At 38.6% G+C, this 19,817-nt stretch overlaps 1 protein-coding gene and 1 long non-coding RNA gene across 6 annotated transcripts in view; one reads left to right on the top strand and one right to left on the bottom strand.

Moving 5' to 3' along the window:
- pip5kl1 (phosphatidylinositol-4-phosphate 5-kinase-like 1) overlaps positions 1–19,817 on the top strand; it is a 65,505-nt gene that overhangs the window by 44,245 nt on the left and 1,443 nt on the right. For all 5 annotated transcript variants that reach the window (XM_051932177.1, XM_028808616.2, XM_051932175.1 and 2 more), the window contains exons 5-9: positions 10,032–10,156; positions 10,246–10,280; positions 10,364–10,419; positions 14,119–14,231; positions 16,415–16,577. In XM_051932177.1, coding sequence (XP_051788137.1) covers positions 10,032–10,156; positions 10,246–10,280; positions 10,364–10,419; positions 14,119–14,231; positions 16,415–16,577 — 492 coding nt within the window. The remainder of the gene's footprint in view (positions 1–10,031; positions 10,157–10,245; positions 10,281–10,363; positions 10,420–14,118; positions 14,232–16,414; positions 16,578–19,817) is intronic.
- The window catches only part of LOC127529197 (uncharacterized), an 81,359-nt gene that overhangs the window by 32,291 nt on the left and 29,251 nt on the right, over positions 1–19,817 (bottom strand). The window lies entirely within an intron of this gene.

A 19,817-nucleotide genomic window follows, 5' to 3' on the forward strand; every position in this document is an offset into this window, starting at 1 on the left:
CTTTAAGTATAAAACTGGAAAACTTTTAAGAGTGGATGTGGTAATTTTGGAAGAGGAAGTGTGTATGAGAAATTAAGAAATAATTACTAGCCAGTTTGTGAAGCAAAACAAGTTTGAAAGGAGAAGATAAATATAAAGTAAAAAAAAACCAGTCAAAATATCAGAAATGTGAAACAGGGAGACAGAAGCAACATTGCATACACACAACTAATGAGCTATTAATGAGCGCTTTTTGTTAAAAATAAGTAAGTGATTAAGACTTGTTCTGAAATTTCAGACAAACATATTAATGAGTAAAAAATATTCATAGAGTAATAATGTACTGTCACCAGTGGTGGAGCAAGACTCCACATCCAACACACAACTGTAGTGGCTATTATGCCATCAGGAATGAGTTTCTGATTTTATTATCTATGCAGACTCACCAGGTTGCGTTCTTGAGTTTTAAGCCTGAATGAAGGTGCCACGTTAGTATTGTCAGCAGTGGTAAACAGCAATGGGCCACCAACACTTTCATTTTCATCAGGTCCAACAAGTACATCTCTCTCTTGTTATTATAGTTTTCATCTGCAGCCATTGCACTGTCTGCTGTGTACTTTGCATGGTTGCTTTTTTCATTGGATGATTGTGATGATGCGGGTTCTACTCCAGACTCCCATTCAGCTTCTGGGAGCTCTGAACCCGACACCGTCGGTAATATCACCGATGAGCTAAACAGTGAGGCACAACAAAGCAAGGGGATGGTGCAAAAGTGCCAAGTGCTTTTTATTAAAACCAACAAACAAAACAGTGATCGAACAAATAGTGCAGTGCATCTCAAAAATCTTTAAATAAATAATCCAATAAAACAAGTGAACTAGTGAAGGTTAAAATCCAATAAATTTAAAAAATCCTTTTAAAAAAGCAATGAGGTTAAAACAATGGATGGAAGCTGTCTTTTTAAAATCACAAAGCACGGTGCCTTCTTCTTCTGGTGACTGGCGACTCCCCTGCTTCTCCCATCCAGGCAATGCACCAGGGGAGTCACCCTAGCTGCAACTGACCTGCTCTGCCTGCCGGTCTGGAGGCTTCCCGATCCCTGGCTTTGGATCTACTCTCCCCAGACCGAGACTTGGGTTCCCCAGCGACCAGGACGGTCACGCTGGGGCATCCACCTCCCGACTCCTGCTGTCTTCCGCGGCAAGCCATCCTTCTTTTGGTCACTCCTGCTCCTCAACTACACGCTCAGCAGGAGCGACCACTACCAACTGCCCTAGGTGTCGGCCAAACACCCCGCTAGGGCTCACTGTTCAGCTGCCTTCTTCGCTCACTCACACACCAGCTTTCTCCTGCCTGCTTTTTGCTACCTTCTTCCCTTCACTTTTTTTCTTTTCTTTTCTCCCCTTCCTAGCCGCCTCGCGCTTCTATTTATTACGGGGACGTGGATCAGATGTGGCAATTTGCAGCTCCCGGGAACAATTACGGATGCGGACGACTCCTCAACTGTGCACTTAAGCAAGGATCGCCCGCATAACGAATTCCCCGGGATTCGGGAACCAATCCGCTACATTACCACGCCCCCTCTCTAAGCCACGAGTGCGGTGATTATGTATTTAAAAAGTGGCCACTTTGACGTGAGCTGTGGACCCGCTTCACCACAACGATCTGTAATTCTCTGCCTCTTCACTTGCTCTTCATTGTGCTCTTGGTCACTGCAGCTTTGACCAAGCAGAGTTTTTGATTGACTTGAAGAAAATAAATGTGTGAGCAGAATCATAATTGAAGTATAGAGTGCATTTTCACTGTTTTGTATGGTATGATACATGCTCAACCATTTTCAAGTAGGACAGCATGTGTGGCGATAGTCTATGGCAAGGTGGTGTGGTTACACAATCAATTTATGTCCTTTTTAAACTTCCAAACTTCATTTTGTTATATAGGTATAACTACGGGGCTTCGCCCCCTGCTCGCTTCGCTCACTAACCCCCGTGTTTGGTTTTCCGGATACGCACTTTTAAGATTTTTTTTCTTTGAATTGTTACTATTTCATTAGTTTCACTTCTATTTCAGAACTTCTGTAAAAACAATATTTGTAATCTTGCGAGTCCCAATATGCTGAATCTTTTTAATGAGGTCAGGACAGGTTTCTCTGTTTGGAATTTCAGCACAGACAAAATGATCGACATCATCAGCAGTTAATAATTTTTTTTTCAAAGTAAAAAAGTAAGTAGTGTTCTGCATTGGACTCCTGTCTGTAAAGTCGTGCTATTTTCCTCTCACAGTTCCAAAAGTACATGGGGTTACCAAGGTGATACCCCAACTTTTGTCTAGGTTTTTGTACAAGGGCTAGACAGAACGTTTTTGACTCCTGGGGTAAATATAGCTTTTTAAAAAAGCAGACAGATAAATATATATACATGAACAAACTAACCAATAAATGCATGTGCGGTAAACTCTGTTTTTGAAATTCTCAAGATTCTTTATTTGTCACATGCCTAGTTATACAGGACAACACGCAGTGAAATGCATCCTGTTCCGCTTATAAAAAACTGTGCAAAGTTAGAAGAATATCAGTTAGATTAACAAAAAGTCATAGATTGAAAGATAACAGTATAGTAGAACATAATAAATAAGTAAAATTATACGAATAAAGTAGAATTAAGTGTTAAGGTGCAATAGTGTAGTAATTACTGTGCAAAACCAAAGTTAGACTGGTGCATAGTTAAATGAGGCAGTTTGTTTGTTTGCGCTACTGCGATCTTTACTTTCTTTTTTTATATTTTCTAATTTTCCTACTTTCATATCCTTTAACTTTCTCCACATGTGTATAGCGCCTTTTTTTTTTTTTTTGGAGCCTTTCTAATTTCACTGGTTTCATAGTCTCTAACCTGCTCTGCATGTGTTTAGCGTCAACGTTTGTAAACGTCTTTATGAAGTTCTACTTTCTTTTACTCATTGTCTTTAATTCTGAGCCGGATTGGACATGCTTTTTTTTCAATTCCACTTGTTCCGGGCTGATAATTACTTTCCTTATTTTCTGAATTTGCACCTCGATTATTCTTTTTTGCTCTTTTTTCTGTCCAACGCATTTGAGTCTGTTTTCTCTGCGCTGCTTTCTTCTTCACTTAGATGTCAACATTTAATTTATAACGTACTGTCCTTATATGCTTTATATGCGCTGAGTGCCCTGTGTGCCCAAATCCTTCATAAGACTGAATGTTTTGCTGCCTATTGTCCTATTTGATAGATTGTAAGTAGGGCGTGTCTTTGGTCTCGCGGGACTTTAAAAAGTCTTCCAAGAAGATCACGTATCATAGACTTGCTTTTTGCTTTCCAGGACAGGATTTCTTTTTATAATAGATAGATATATATTAGGTTACAATATATTACAATACAGTATACCACAATATTGTTAAATAGACATTTTATCATGGTTTAGCATACCCCCAAACCCAACCCCCTCCTCCGCCAATGCTAGCTCAGCCCCTGCCATTTTTGAACTCCACACATAGTTTAGGTGTCTTTGACACTAATCAGTGCTTCAGTGCTCTTATTGCTGCGCTTGCTGCACAGTCCAACACCTTGTTTTTCAGTGAAGAAATATGCATAAATTTAGAAAATGTCTCATTAAGCATAACAGAGTAAAGGTAGGTTATGCATCTATTTAAAGTACAACTGATTGCAGGTAACGGTTAATACACAGGCTGTTGAAATCACTCTATTTCTAGTCTGTGGTAAATTTCATCTACAGTTGCAAGAACATTTTTAGATCTTTTATATAACTCCTGCTGTCATATTAATTTCCACCTAAGTTTATATAACCAAGACTTTCATTTTGCTTATTGCAGTTCAATTTTATTTTAATGTTTACAGAGTATTACATATATCAAATTGCAAAAGTAAGCAAATTGTAAGGGAGAAAACAAATGAATATTTTAAGTCAAAGTGAGAGTCTGTTAGAATAATCTCCTTTGAGATTGTTACCCAAGCCAAAATGCTAAATGAAATTGTGCATCAAAAGCAAACAATCCTTCAAATAGATGCCTATTGTTTGCTTAAGCACTCGAGCGTGAGTCTTTCTTAGGTTTTAGTAAAGATTACACGTTTGATCAAAGTGAGTGGACAATTTATAAATCACAGATGCCATGGGGCATCCATTATAGGTTACATGGCACTTTGCCTTACAGCTGCACAGCATTTTTGTGACTGGACACACATAATGGCAGCACTTATCAAAACATTTATTAATGTTCATCATTTGTATCATTATGACACTAACATTATCTTTTTGCTACTAAGGACAGCATCCCTCGGGATTTCTGTAGGCTTTAAAATACTGGGAGATGAGAACAAAATGCAGACAAACAAAAAGAAAGAGCAAAAGAACCAAACAAAACTGAATGCCACTTAACTGTCCGATTTTTGACCAAGTTCACTGCTAACTAATTAACCAAAAAGATTGAAGTTTTATCCATCTAATGATAAATAGCCATATTTAACCCAGAGATAATTGGCTTGATCCCCAGGTTCACATTCAGAAAAAATAGTACACCAAAGCACTGCTGTAACCAAAGAATCAAGTGACACACCAATCTTGGTTCACATGTCTTTCGAGATTACATGATGAGTCAATGCCAAAAAGTAAACAAAATCAAAAAATAGCCAAGAAATACAACAGTTGCCAATTTGCAGTGATTATTTGTCTGGGTGCTGGTACTTTGTCTTTATTTCTGATGGTAGTGACCATATGGTTTATAGCAACATTGTCTACTGACAGTTGTGTGATCGGATGGTGTCATTACACGTGACATCTTCATGTAGTCCTTTTTGGGTTGCGACTAATTTTTAGCAAATTTTCTTTAATAAAAGGTGCTTCCAAGAATATCTTAGTAAAAGACTTTTTTTAGCTTTATGCTCCAGTCTCTGATTTTGCTTTTGCGTTTTAACGCCGATGTTTGTTTTTTGTTTCCTTTCCTACATATTTGATTCCATATCTGTTTACACATGATTTGCCTGCTGTTTTTGCTTCTCTCATCTCATGGTCTCTCCTCTCCTAGCTATGTTATATGGGTTGGAGACGGTGGGACTGACCAGAAAGCAGGAGACAGAGCTGGAGGTAGCAGAGTTAAAGATGCTAAGATTTGCATTGGGTGTGACGAGGATGGACAGGATTAGAAATGAGGACATTAGAGGGTCAGCTCAAGTTGGATGGTTGGGAAACAAATTCAGAGAGGCAAGATTGCGTTGGTTTGGACATGTGCAGAGGAGAGATGCTGATTATATTAGGAGAAGGATGTTAAGGATAGAGCTGCCAGGCAAGAGAAATAGAAGAAGGCCTAAGAGGAGGTTTATGGATGTGGTGAGAGAGGACATGCAGGTGATGGGTGTAACAGAACAAGATGCTGAGGACAGAAAGGTATGGAAGAAGATGATCCACTGTGGTGACCCCTAAAGGGAGCAGACGAAAGAAGAAGAAGATTCCTCTGAACACCTTTATGGCAAAAAGTGTTCATAACAAAATATTACAATTTTGACTTTTTGTTTTCTTCTCCTCTGATGCCAACTAGCTAAATCTTGTGTTTCCATAATTCCTCCAGAATTTCTACATTTTGCTTCATTTACTAAATTGATGTTTGCTAAATTCCTGTTTTGAGAGTAGTTGACACAAAGAACATACAATTTTATGGGGTTGTAATATATTTGAATAGATATTTGTGTTGGAGCCCTGTTCAGGTGTTCCTGCCTTGTGCCCCATGATTGCTGGGATAGTTTCCAGCTACCTTGTGACCCTAACCTGGATAAGTGAGTTAGGAAGATGGATAGATAAATAGAAGGATACATATATAGCCCCAAACCACAGACACAGCAATACAGCACACATAGATGTGGTAAAATAAAGAATATGCATTTACACACACAGCACTTCTTCACAATCCTCTTCAACAATTATTTCCAATAAATACAATTACTTAAAACAATTCTTCCTCTTCTCTTCCTCACACTGAGTGTTGTATATCAGGGAGTCAATGGGCTCCCTTTTATGCCAAACCTGGGAATGTTTCTGGTACCACGTCATATCTTCCGGGAAGCACTCCTGAGCCATAAGAAAAGTAGGGAGGTCTCCCCAAACGGTGCCCCAACAGGGCTGCATTATCAGACTCCATATCCCAAGCACTGCCACCTGGCGTATGGAGGGATGGAAGTGCTCCCTATTCCTGCCTATCGCTGGTCCTTCCATTAATTTACACCAGCTGGGTACAAAGTTATTTTCCTATCCAGCCGGCCAGTTCATTATCTTTCTTCTCTGTCAATCCTCTTCATTGACAGTTGGAATGTCCTTTCTTCACTTACTATATATACTAGGGGGCTCCGCCCCCTGCTCGCTTCGCTCGCCAACCCCTGGTGTTGGAAATGACAAAGAGCGTGATGTATGAATGAGATATAGAATAGTGTGACGGTGTAGATGATGCAAATAGAAAGCAAACAATAAAGTGTGTGGCACAGTGTAAAGGTTTATTGGAAAATTTCTTTGTACACGCCGTTTAAGTGTAAAAGGTAATTCCAGCTCAGAACTTGTAAGGTCAATGAAGATGGTTATTGTTGTGATCAGAGTCAAGTTTGTCAGAGCTTAGAAAGAGTTGTGTCTCTCTAGGAAGTAATGGAATGACTTAGGTATTTATGTTTTGCACATTAATATTTTTTGGACATAATATAGTGCGTTGTGTTAAAAGGGGCATTTGGTCTAATGAGATTGCTGTTCCAAATCTGTCTGTAACTAAGTCGTCGCAGATAAAGGCTTGAGGAATTGTAATAATATGTGGGTGAAGTCCATCTGTATTGGTGAGTGTACCATCTCTCAGTTGTAATAAGCAATTGTTATGATCTGGTTCTGGACATCGTATCTTTTTTACTAACTGTATCTTTTGAAAGCAATACCAATTGTCTGCGTATTTTAAGGTGCACTGAACAATAGCTGAGTGCATGGCATCTGGAAGAATAGCTAATCACTGTTTAAAATCTCCTCCTAATAAAAGTACCTTTCCTCCAAATCGAATATTATTATTCATAAACGTTTGTAGAAGTTTATGAATGGTGTTGAGTAAGTGACTTCATGCCATTGTACATTCATCAATAAACAACATTTTTTGAAGACGGATGTCACGTGCAGTGCCACTGTTAATGTTCATAGTGGATACCGATTTGTAGGATCTAATGCAGTTGATAAAGATTTCACTTTCAGGTACATCGTCAGTTAGAATCTTCTGTAGATATTCAGTATATGAATGTAAAGAAGGCAGTCTAATTTGACCCTTTTGACAACAATGTGTAAATGTATTACTTGTATTGCCAGTTGTTTCTTCAGGGAAGTGAACTGAATGACAATGATTGCAAATGACATTCATTAATCCGAATGAATTTTCCCGGTGTATGTTTTGCTTGTGCCGTTTGAGAGGCGCGTTGTTGCATGTGTAGTATTTGGGACGTGTTGTTTTGGAGCTGTAATCGATTTGCCTGTGCTGTGTGAGACGCCCGTTGTAGCCTTCCTTGCCGTTAACGTATGTCTGAGACGGGAGGTGTTTCGTTTTGAATCCGTGCCTGTTGCGATGCAGCACTTTGATTGATAGTTTGCGTCATGTGGATCCAGGATGTAGATTTGTGCATATTTGCGTTGTTGATTTGTTTCAGGGTGCACTGTTCCAATGCGATGCAGTATTTGTGCACATATGGGAAAGCAGTATGGGCCATTGCCTTTTGGTGGCCTGATATTTACTCCGGTAGATGCAAAACCAAATGAACTATTGTAGGATCTAATGCAGTTCATAAAGTTTTTACTTTTAGGTACATCGTTAGTTAGAAGCTTTAGTTGAGCTTTGCGTTTTTGGAGTCGAGACATTTTTTCTTTTAGAAATATGGATAAGTAATAAGGAGTATTGCACTCACTGTTAATATGGAGCCTTTTCTGTGGTTGAACGGTTAATAGTGCCTTATTGTAATGAGATCCACCTATGCTGCATAGCCGTCTATTTTGTTGTTTCTTTCGTGTTCGTGTGTTTGTTCCTGTTATCCTTTCCTTTTCGTTTTGAACCCGTGACCGTGTATTCATGACTTGTTTCTTTCTCAGCATCCGAAATATGGATAAGTAATAAGGAGGATCGCAGTCACTGTTAATATGTTTCCTTTTCTGCAGTTGAACGGTTAATAGTGCTTTATTGTAAGGAGATCCACCTATGCTGACACCTATGCTGTCTAGTGTGAAGGTGTTGACGTTCACTTTAGAATATGTGGCTTTGGGTGTCACTTCTTATGGATGTGTGGGGGGGGGGGGTGAGGATTGTTGTCGCGCGAGCGTCTTCTTTCTTTTTGTGTTCCTGTGTCTTGTTGAATCCCCCTCTTTGTGTGTGTCCCGTCCCTCGCTTGTACGGTCTGTGGGGTGGTTTTGTGTTCTTTTTTTTGTGTTCCATGGGCTTGTTGAATCCCCCTCATGGTGTGTGTCCCGTCCGGTGCCTGTGGGGGGGGGGGGGGGGGGGGGGGGGTGGGGCCTTGCTGTTGTGCGCGAGCCTCTTTTTTTTTTTTTGGGTCTAGTTTCGTGTGCAATGTGTTTCGTGCTTTTCCTGCGTTTGACTTTGCGCCTCATTTCTCCTTTTTGTATGTGCTCACTCCTTTTTTCTGTGGTCTCGTCCACCACTCGCGGCCCCTCATCCGCCTTTGTCGCCCTCTTTTGTCCGCCTTTTTCCGACTCTCGCGGACTCTTTTTGCGCCTGCGCCTCTCGCGGACCCTCATCCGCCTCTCTCGCCCTCTTTTGTCCGCCTTTCTCGGCTCCTCAGCCGACTCTCGCGGACTCTTTTTGCGCCTGCGCAGTACGTCTTTTTGCAGCTACGGCCCATGGCCGGATGTGCCTGCGTCCATCATCCGGTTTAGCATTCTCGGTTAGTAATATGGATATTTATATAGTAAAAATATGTATATAAAACATTTGTACTTTTGTATTATTAGTGAGTATTTTTCAGTTTGTGTATGTGCTCCAGGTATTGTTTTAGAGAAATGCATAGGCAGTCAGTCAGTCAGTCATTTACCAACCTGCTATATCCTAACAGAGGGTCACCGGGGTCTGGTGGAGCCAATCCCAGCCAACACAGGGCACTAGACAGGAACAAACCCCGGGCAGGGTGCCAGCCCACTGCAGGGCACACACACCAAGCACACACTAGGGACAATTTAGGATTGCCAATACACCTAACCTGCACGTCTTTGGACTGTGAGAGGAAACCCACGTAGACACGGGGAGAACATGCAAACTCCACGCAGGGAGGACCCGGGAAGCGAACCCAGGTCTTCTTACTGCGAGGCAGCAGCGCTACCACTGCGCCACCCTACTGACCTAGAAATGTATACGTAAGGATAAATTTAACTACATCAACTGAATTTATAGCTTACTTACGGTATGTGCTTAGGAACTTTACAAATTAAACATATCCCTAATCAAATTGGTACTGGAATATAAGGTCAAAAAATAGAAATTCACATGAAGAGTACCCAGTTCACAACAAATACCTCTTCCTGTTCTGACAAGATATCTTTATAAGAAAACTAAAGTTGAAAATTTTGAAAAAAGTTAAAAATGTACCCATCTAAATACATCAAAATTGTGATGTCATCTGTATAGCATTTGTGGTCACATGACACCTCCCTCACGGCAAAGCAAAAAATAAATAATTAAAGAGGTTAGCTAAAATAAACTGTGCTAATTTACATAAAAATAAAAATTAACATATGAAAAAGGAATCATTAGGGAAGAACATAAACAGCCTGTGGTACTATTCCTCTGAGTTTTCCAGTTGCTGCTTGACTAGTATGATAGCCCTTCTGAAACCATTGTGGGCAACAGCAGCTATTACATTTCAAAAAAATTTGGGATGCTCTGTAAAATGTAAATAAAAACAGAATGCAATGATTTACAAATCTCATAAACCTATATTTTATTCCCAGTGAGTGTGAGTGTATAATATACAGAGAATATTTGATAATTAATAGCAACCTTTGGTCCTTGTAGGAATGACAAAAGATTTTTCCTCAAAACCCAGAACAAAAGAGAAGTCAAATTTCTTCTATCCCACCTCAAGAGTTACATCCAACACATTGAGAAGTATCCTCACTCGCTGCTTGTCAAGTTTCTAGGTAATGAGATATCACGCTGTGGGATTTAGTTTGTACTTCTGTTAATGCAGTTCTACCTTAAAAGCACTGTGTATTATTCTTGGTTGTAGGAGTACACAGAATCAAAATCCCAAGTCAAGGAAAGGTGAGAATTGTGTTCTGATTTACATTTTTTCTTTTTTTTCTCAAACTTTGATCATTATTTTAAGAAAATGTTTTATTTTGCAGAAATATTTCATAGTGATGCAGAGTGTATTTTATCCTGATGAAAGAATCGTTGCCCGGTAAGCAGAAACACATAACAACCCAAATAAAACTCAATGTTTCAGGTGATTGTCGTGGATTTCTTTCCAAATAATTCTTTAATGTGGGTACAGTAGTGACATCCTTTACATGATTTATTACTCTGTGATGACAAGTGCAATTTTCTACATTGTGGTGTACTAACTACATCACTCCAAGAGAGGGCCACTGAATTAAAAAGTCAGGCAGAGTTATGGGAGGCACTGTCAACCCCCTGGAGGTAATAGTGGACGCAAAAATAAAAGTAAAACTGAGTGCCACTGTAAACAACGATAAACATCCTTTCTATGACACACTGATGTTAAGTATAGTACTTTCAGCCATTAGATTATTCAGCAGAAGTGTGGCAGAAAATACTACTGGAGCTCCCTTATACCAATGGCTTAGGCCTTTATAGTGGCTAACTGTTACTGCTCATTTTATCTTTAGCCAAGACAGAAGTCTTTATTTCTTTTTAGCAATTCGGCTATATAATTTATGTTTTTGTTTATTTATTTATGTATTTATTTATTTACTGAGCTTCTGTAAAAAGCTAAATGTCCTTCTTGAAACAAAATAAAGTTGTGTTTGTCTATCTAACTATATATTGGACAGTGGCTATTAAACTCACATTCTGCTTGAGTCACTAAGTAGACAAAGAAATTCCTAGATTCATATAGACATGGATAAGAAATACAGCTAATAAGCTATGTTTTAGATGAAACTAAAGGAACTTGTTTGTTCTCCAATAGCAATGTGTAAGAGTATATGTGTAAAACTGGTTATATATAGTACAATATGGTTTAAATAAAGACACAGACATGTATATTACACATAAAATATAATTCCCTTAAGAATGATACATTACATTTAATGGTTTATCAGAAAATCTTTGTTTAGCACAAATGTCTAATTTCCTAGTATTCTTAAAATTCTTGTACGATCAGCATAGCCACCCATCTGCACATTTTTAATGAAATGGGACTCTAATGTCATGCTCAGAAAAGGTACAATCTTAAGGGTGAATAAAAATCTTTAACTGGCCTACTGCCTAGTATCTGGGACAGAAATTAGTACATTTGCGAGAAAAACTAAGAGACACCTAAATCCTGTAAACTACTACTTCTTTGTGTTGAAATGGATGACACATTAAACTGCAATACAGAAAATTCAAGAAGGACCATGTTATTGACAGAAGATTTCCTGAGATTAGAAGAAAGAGAGTCGTGGTATTTCTAGTAAGAAGCCAGAGCCTACTTGACCACAATAGAAGAGGAGCAGAGAGAGCTGGGAGAGGAAATATTTGAGGGTCAATAAGCAGGTTCGAGGAAACAGAGTCAGATACATAGCATCTGAAGGAAGAGTAGAGGACAGTACAAAAAGATATAAAGGTAGATGAACGTACACGGGGCATTCATAAAACAAAGGCTGAAGTGTAAGTGGGCAGCTAGATCCATAATGTAGTGTTTACAAACTGAAAGAGATAAGTGACACATAAATTTAAATTGGGCTTGTTAGTGACTGGAATGTTTGGAGGTGATTAAGATAGTTACAAAAATAATGTTCTAAGACAAAGGAGGAGAAGATGAAAGGTCACACTACCAGATTAATTGTACAGGTAAAGGCCTGTAGATTAATTTGCACAATATGGCCAACAAAGCAATGTCTGTTTTTGAATGGGGAGACAAGGAACAGGAGATATTGGAAAGAGGGTGACAAAAGAAAGGACAGAGTAAAACAATTCCACTTGCCTTAAGAAGTAACCTCAACTGGAAGTAAGTGGAACAAAGAGGGAGGATGAGAGATTCTAGATAACAGTGACAAGAACATTCCAAGACCTGACTCAAAAATACACAAGTGAGTATTGATGCGAGTATAGATAGGAGTGACATGAAACAGTACAAGCCCTTCTGGAAGTTTTGATCCCAATCGTGAGTGTAAGTCTTCAGTGGCTCTGCAGCAAGATGTACGTTCTTGAACTTACAAGAACACCAGGCAGCCATCCAACTGTATGCACAAGTCTTCACCATTATGAAGCCTCAGATGATTATAGTTTTTACATTTTAGATTATAGATATGCAGCATGTCCATTAGGTGGCAGCAAAATATAAAGAAATGTAAATTTGTTCTAAAACTCAACACATTTCATTAATTTTCTAAACCTGCTGTTTTAATGAAAATTCATGGAGAGTGCAGTTATGTGCCATTCAGGGATCAAACCAAGAAAAGATGCTCTAGCTATAAAACAACGTAGGAAGACACTGGAAAATATTTAATGTGAACATAGATTCCACACAAAAAGTAAGGTCAGTGAAAGTTACTAGAGATCCATTAACTGTGACACAGAAACATTAACCATTACACTGCTCTATGTTTATGTAATATGTATTTCTAAATAGTCATTGTCAATGAGTTACTCCATTCTATGTCTCATCCTTTTGGTTATATAGGCTTTTATCATCTTCAAAAATAGGTCAAACAGTTTGCAAGCTAAAGGTGATTTAACATCCTGGACAGACAAACGAACAGCCACGGTAGCGTATTATATAAGAAGATTATGGTGATGCAGTTATTAGTGCTGCTGCTTCATGGATTTGAAACTCATGCCTGGTTGTTGCTGCATGGAGTTTACACATTTTTCTTGTCTCTGCATGGGTTATCCTCTGGGTAGTCCAGGATTTCTTCCCACATCTGCAAAGAGATGCTGATTAGGTTATTGGTAACTCTAAACTGGCCCCTATGTCAGTGTGTTTGTGTGTGGGTTTTGTGATTGACTGTCATGGTGTCCCTAGCTATTTCCTGTAATTGGTTGCTTCTGGCCTTGTGCTTAGTGCTCCCAGGATAAACTCTAGTCCCCTGTGACCCTGGCATGGATTAAACAGGTTTGAAAAATGTAGGATATGTTACTGTATATTTAGCCACCCATCTATTTACTAAACTCTCTAACTTTATTAATCTGATTTTAGGATGACAGGGAGCTGGAGTCTATCTTAGTATTGTCAGTCATAAGGCAGAACACAGCCCATTACAGGTAGTGCTTCTAATGTTAGGAGCAGTAACACTCACACTTACTCACTCTTTCTGGGCCAATTTAGAGTCATCAATCATCTTAAAATATCTTTGGAAGACATGTAAGGAAACCCATGTGGACAACAGAGTGATAATCAAACTCCACCTGGTAGGCAATCCGACCAAGAATCAAACTAGGGGTCTCAGGTAGTAATTCTGCCCGCTTTTTCATGCAATAATGATAATCCATCCATTATCCAACCCGCTATATCCTAACAACAGGGTCACGGGGGTCTGCTGGAGCCAATCCCAGCCAACACAGGGCACAAGGCAGGGAACAAACCCCTGGCAGGGCACCAGCCCACCACTGGGCGCGCGCACACACACACACCAAACACACACTAGGGACAATTTAGGATCGCCAATGCACCTAACCTGCATGTCTTTGGACTGTGGGAAGAAACCGGAGCAACCGGGGGAAACCCACACAGACACGGGGAGAACATGCAAACTCCACGCAAGGAGGACCCGAGAAGCGAACCCAGGTCTCCTAACTGCAAGGCAGCAGCGCTACCCACTGTGCCACCATGCCGCCAATAATGATAATGTTTTATGATAAACTTTTATTCTGATACTTAACACAAGGTACAGAGAATGGATTTCTAATTTGATTTCTGTTATCTTTTCATGAGGTATGATATAAAGGGCTGCCAAGTTAGCCGATGGACGGAACCCAATCCTGAAGGAAACCAAGTTATTGTGGTACTAAAGGACATGAACTTTGAGGGAAAATATGTTTCTTTGGGTAAGAGAATCTTAAACCTATTTTAATGCCACGAAAGTAGGAAAAATGTCTCATGCAGCTGGGATAGGCACAGAGACAATGTGCAAGTCTGATTTCTACCCTGAAAGCATTACTTGTGAAAGCTTTGATGGAGGTAGGGGGTCATTATTCTGATTTAAATATCCAACACTCAATATCTTAATTTGTATAAAGTTAAATTTAAAAATAAAAAATAAAATAAACTGCTCATTTTCATTGTTGGAAACATCTCAGCTGTGTGTGTACTTGCTATTGCATTGATGCAGTGGAAGCCCTGTCACAAACTGGCATGCACTGTTGTAGGATTTTCAGGTGAAAAACACACAGCCATTTAAGTCAGTGTTGGTTGAGTGTTTTTTTAGTCCAGAGGTATAATGCAAAACCACTGGTGACATTCAGTGCTATTTTCTTTATGGCTTTTTCACAATGACAATATCAAAAAGGACACACAGAGTATTTCTTGTAACCTGTAGTTCTCCAGACCATATTGAGGAGCTGAAGACTGGCAGCTGAGTCACCTACTGACTACATTAGTCACTTAGAGGAATGGGCTAGCAAGCCATGACAGGGGGAAAGAACGGAAGGCGCATAAGTCATTATTGTTAAATTAAAAATGGTGTAAATGTAACTGAGGAGTAGATTAATGCGCAAAGTAAATAGCTGTGATAAAAAAGCCTCCAAGAACAAATCTATAATGACCTCAGTATATATCAAAAGAAGGAAACTGAGACTGTAGAGATAAAGTAAAAAGATCTTCATCTAACCAGGGAACTTTAAATTAAAACTAATTTACTATAAGAAATGGCAGTTTCTTTTAGATCCTCCCTTACAGCATACATTTTTTTGATTCCTCCCTTATCTTGCTCTTACTCCCACATCATTTTCAGAGTAGTCTGGGGTGAGTTCCTCTGTATGCCAAGACATAATAAGCACCCTGTTTAAAGAGGTTAATAGTTGTTGGTGATGGCTCAAAGAAAAGGTACATATATGCAATATAGTAACAGAAATATATCATAATAGTAACCCATAAAGAGCTCGTAAGATAGATAGATAGATAGATAGATAGATAGATAGATAGATAGATAGATAGATAGATAGATAGATAGATAGATAGATACTTTATTAATCCCAAGGGGAAATTCACATTCTCCAGCAGCAGCATACTGATACAAAAAACAATATTAAATTAAAGATTGATAATAATGCAGGTAAAAACAGACAGTAACAAAGTTGGTTAAATGAGTAATATTGACTGTAATGGGATGTGGGCAGAAACTGGAGCACCTGGAGAATTCCCATAATGATCATCTCCCCCATGTAAATAGTGAAAAGTCAAGCAAAATGACACCTTTTATTGGCTAACTAAAAAGATTACAATATGCAAGCTTTTGAGGCAACTCAGGCCCCTTCTTCAGGCAAGATGTAATCAATCCCCCATGTAAATAAATAGCTCTGAGCTGTGGCTGTTCTTTTCAAATGTTTATACAGTACAATATGTGTAACATTTTGAACTACTTTAACAAGGTGGCAATAGATTGATAGTTTCCTCTTTATTTTTCCCAAGAGGAAGCTCAATAAATAAATAAAATAAGAAACAGCAAGAACAACTCCCCTCAAATACAAACCAAAATTACTACAAAGAAAGGAAAACGTGTGACTTAGCCTAAGATAAAAAGAGCAGTCACATGATAATCATGAGTAAGTAAGTAAATATGCACAGCATTCCAAGTCTGCTCCATATTATGCTTGTGTGTGCAGGTTATTCAATATATTTTTCAGTCATAACTGGAAACTTGTATCTGATAAATTACTGGCTGATCCTACGTGCATAGAAATCATGTTTATTTTAGGTTTCAAGGAATGAAGGTTGAGAATTGTATCCATATCAAGAAGCTACACATCAGCAAAACCTATTTCTTAACCAGCATATGAACACTTAAATCCAAAAACAGTCCAAACAAAAACAATAGCATTAGCAACTTAAAAATCACTGAATAATAATAATCGTCCATGCATACTTGGTATTTTAAGTCATAATAATAAAAGTGACTAAAGTGATAAAAATAAGGCTGTTTCTGAAGTGCTTTAAATGGAATTATAACATCTATGTATCAGTGATATTAAATATACTTCTTACTTTTTTTTGACATTTTTAACATTTATAGACCAGCAGCAGTCTTGGCTTATCCGGCAGATGGAGATTGATACACACTTTCTTCAGCAACTGAATGTTCTAGATTACAGTCTACTGCTTGCATTCCAGCCTCTTCATGCTGACGAGCGACGGCAGAGCTGGTCATTTGCTAATGTCATCATGCGCACGAAGAAGTAAGTCCTTCTCTCCCTGTCTTCCACATCCAAATCAATCATCATACTCAGGTATATTCTCATATACTGTACATGAGAGTATATTTTAGCTCCATCTCCTTAACACATTTTGTCTTTTAAGTTGTTTTTTTCAGAAGAAATATCTTCAATGTACACGGTAAGTCAAAAGTGGTGCATTATCAATATCATTAGAGCTGCTATCCCACAGGTGAAAGGAACGATGTTCAAATTGTACCCCAGCCATGTCATTGTGGAGTTTGCATATTGTGTCTGAGTGTTTTTGTCCAGTTGTTCCAGTTCTTTCAACATCCCAAAGACATGCATATTATGTTAAATGTGTATTCTAAATTGGCCCAATGTGTTTGTATGAGTGAATATGTCCTGATATATGCAATTCATCCAGAGTTAGTTCTTGTCCTTGTGCCTGAAGTTTCAAGAAAGCAATGGATTGAAGGTCTCACTCACTCAGTATAATTTTCTAGCTATGTCAGTAGGTAATATACATAAATCTTCATCACAATATAAACCTTGAGTTTTTACATACTGGTTTCAGTTTCCTTGCTGAAGATACTTACAAACACTAAACTGTAAGTATTTGCTCAGTTAAGTTCCATCCAGTGAGTCAATCACAAAGAGTTAAAAGTATTTGAGTCTGGAAATTTCAGACTTCAACTTCCACTTTAATCAGATGCCACAAAATCCTGGTTAAATCACTCCACTTATGGTAGTTATAGTCTGTCTGTTATTTCTTAGGTAAGAGGTTTGAAAGGTTTAAACCTGGAGGTTCATCTGTCAGCTCCCTGCTTAATTAGATTCTCCTCACATATGAGTTAGCTGATTCAGATGAATTCATTTTGCTAAGAGCTTTAAAACATAAAAAAAAAACAAATTCAATATTTATTTTATACAGCACTATACAAAAATGTATTTGAAAAATTAAAACTATAACACAATGCGTGCCCTTTTAGTAACTCGGTTCTCCTCACAGAGTTAAACTAATCATCCGTCCATTTATTTACTGAACCTGCTTAATCCCATTTAACAGCTGCATGGAGCCATTAGCCACACAAGTCCATTATGGGATACATTCACATATACAGTACATCACAGGCATTCTTGTCAGGCCATTTCATTGTCATTGATCATCTTAAACTACATGCTACTGGAATTTGTGAAGAAAACTTACATGCACTCAGATAGGATGGGCAAACTCCAGTTTTGAATCTTAAACTCTGGTCCATGTATTCAAAGAAAAATTGCAGGAAGTGAGGGAATATTTCAATCTTAGACTGAAATGATGATTTGTCCAAACAGTTGTAGATGTACATAATGAGGACAGATAAATATTTTTAAAAGTGAAAAAGCATCTGAGTGTTTAGTAAACTGGTTTAGGTCATAAGACATAAATCAAGAGGACTAAAAAAACAAAACAAAATTAGCTAAATTTTCAGTCAAAAGTTTTTTCAAGATTTATACTAAATAATATCCTAATGATTCTTTGTTTTTTTTTTTTTTTTTGAAGAGCACTCATACTACACAAATGTGAGTTTTTTCCTGTGTTTTAAAACAACCTTTTAATATGATGACACAGTATTGTCACAGTTGCATCACTGTCGGCTCATGTTGCTAACAAAGAATATTGTGGTGCCCATAAAGTACAAAGCAGGGAAAGGCAGAGCTTAAAGAAAAGCCTTAAGGAAAATGGTAACTAATTTTGCAAAAATGAGTGATAAATATAAACAACAGTAATAAAAAAAAACTAAAAAATACACAAAGGACAGTATTTAACTAGTGTCCCAGATGGATGGGGACCCTACCCAGCCAGGACGCCTGGATGGTCCCCGTGATGGGCAATACCTCACCTGGGCGATGAGGGGGCAGCCACCCGGGTCTGCTTATGGGCCACTGGACCGGAGCTGGGTCACTCATCCCTACTGGAGGACGTGGTCACCACCAGGGGGCGCCCAGACAGTCGTGAAGTCCTGGATGGCAGCACTTCCGCCACACCAGAAGAATTCCCAGGGGCATCCGGAGTGCTTCTGGGGACTCTCTTGACACTTCCGCCACACCAGGAAGTGTCATCAAGGGGAGCACCTGGAGCTCATCCGGGTCAGTATATAAGGGACCGCCTCCCTCCAGAGTTGGGAGGAAGGAGACAAAGCTTGTGAGGAGGGGAGAGGCGGTGAGAAAGAGAAAGAAGAAAAGAAAGAGAAAGAAGAAAGTTGGTGAAGGAAGGCATTGTGGTGCGAAAAGGAAATGAAGAAGTGTGTTTTAGACATTCTGGTGTCTGTCTGTCTGTGTCCGGGGGTATGCTTTCCACACTAGATCCTGACAAATATAATGTGAAGGTGTTAATTGTTGTGATTCTGCTAAGATTAATTCTGTGTTATGATTTTTCATAGATCAATAATTTTTTAAACACAGTTCGTCCATTTCAAGTAAATTTTGATAGGCATGTATAGCTTTTTGTAAGTTTTGTTTTATTTTATCATTGTGACAGAGACATCATCGTGTCACCATTTTCATTTTGATTTTCATCATTTCATGTTAAATTTTCATGGTAGCAGTCATGCGGATACTGAGCTGGCTGCTCCATTGACATTTTGATACATAACTTCATCATGTAGGCTGTATTTAAAATGGTGGCACGGTATATGTGATGTCCAAGTTTATGAATAAATTGAAAATAAACAATTATTTTTGGTTTTCAAGTAAATCAGAGAAAAGTCACTTAGCTAGCCAGGACTGTTTGCCAATATTTTTGAAATTTTTGAGTTTTAATGCTAGATGTTTGCTTCTCCCAACTTTCACTTTTTGCTGACATACATCCCACTAATGACTATAATTTCTTAGGCCATTTCTGATTTCCTTCTTGGGCTCTCTAGCTCATAACATAAGTAAAGAGGGGTTAGACATAAATAAAGTAGGGTTAGACAAACAATTTAATAGATTAAACTGAGAAAATCTTAATACCTGCACCATTTTAGGCAGGGTAATGATTGTCACAGAGCTTTGCAGTGGAGAGTTGGGTTCTTAAAGAATATTCACAAACAGATGTGGACCCAATGCAGTAAATCTGTGTATGCAGTAAAATTTGGGGTTAAAACATATGATAGACATCAGAAGTGCTATCAACCAACAGCAGTCTGCTAAAAACCATTTATGAAAGGTGAAAACAATGGTATTGTAGATTCTTCATTTATGCTGCAACTGAGAGACACAAAAAATATTAGGCCACCA

Source organism: Erpetoichthys calabaricus, chromosome 9 (assembly GCF_900747795.2).
Source record: "Erpetoichthys calabaricus chromosome 9, fErpCal1.3, whole genome shotgun sequence".
Taxonomy (NCBI): domain Eukaryota; kingdom Metazoa; phylum Chordata; class Cladistia; order Polypteriformes; family Polypteridae; genus Erpetoichthys; species Erpetoichthys calabaricus.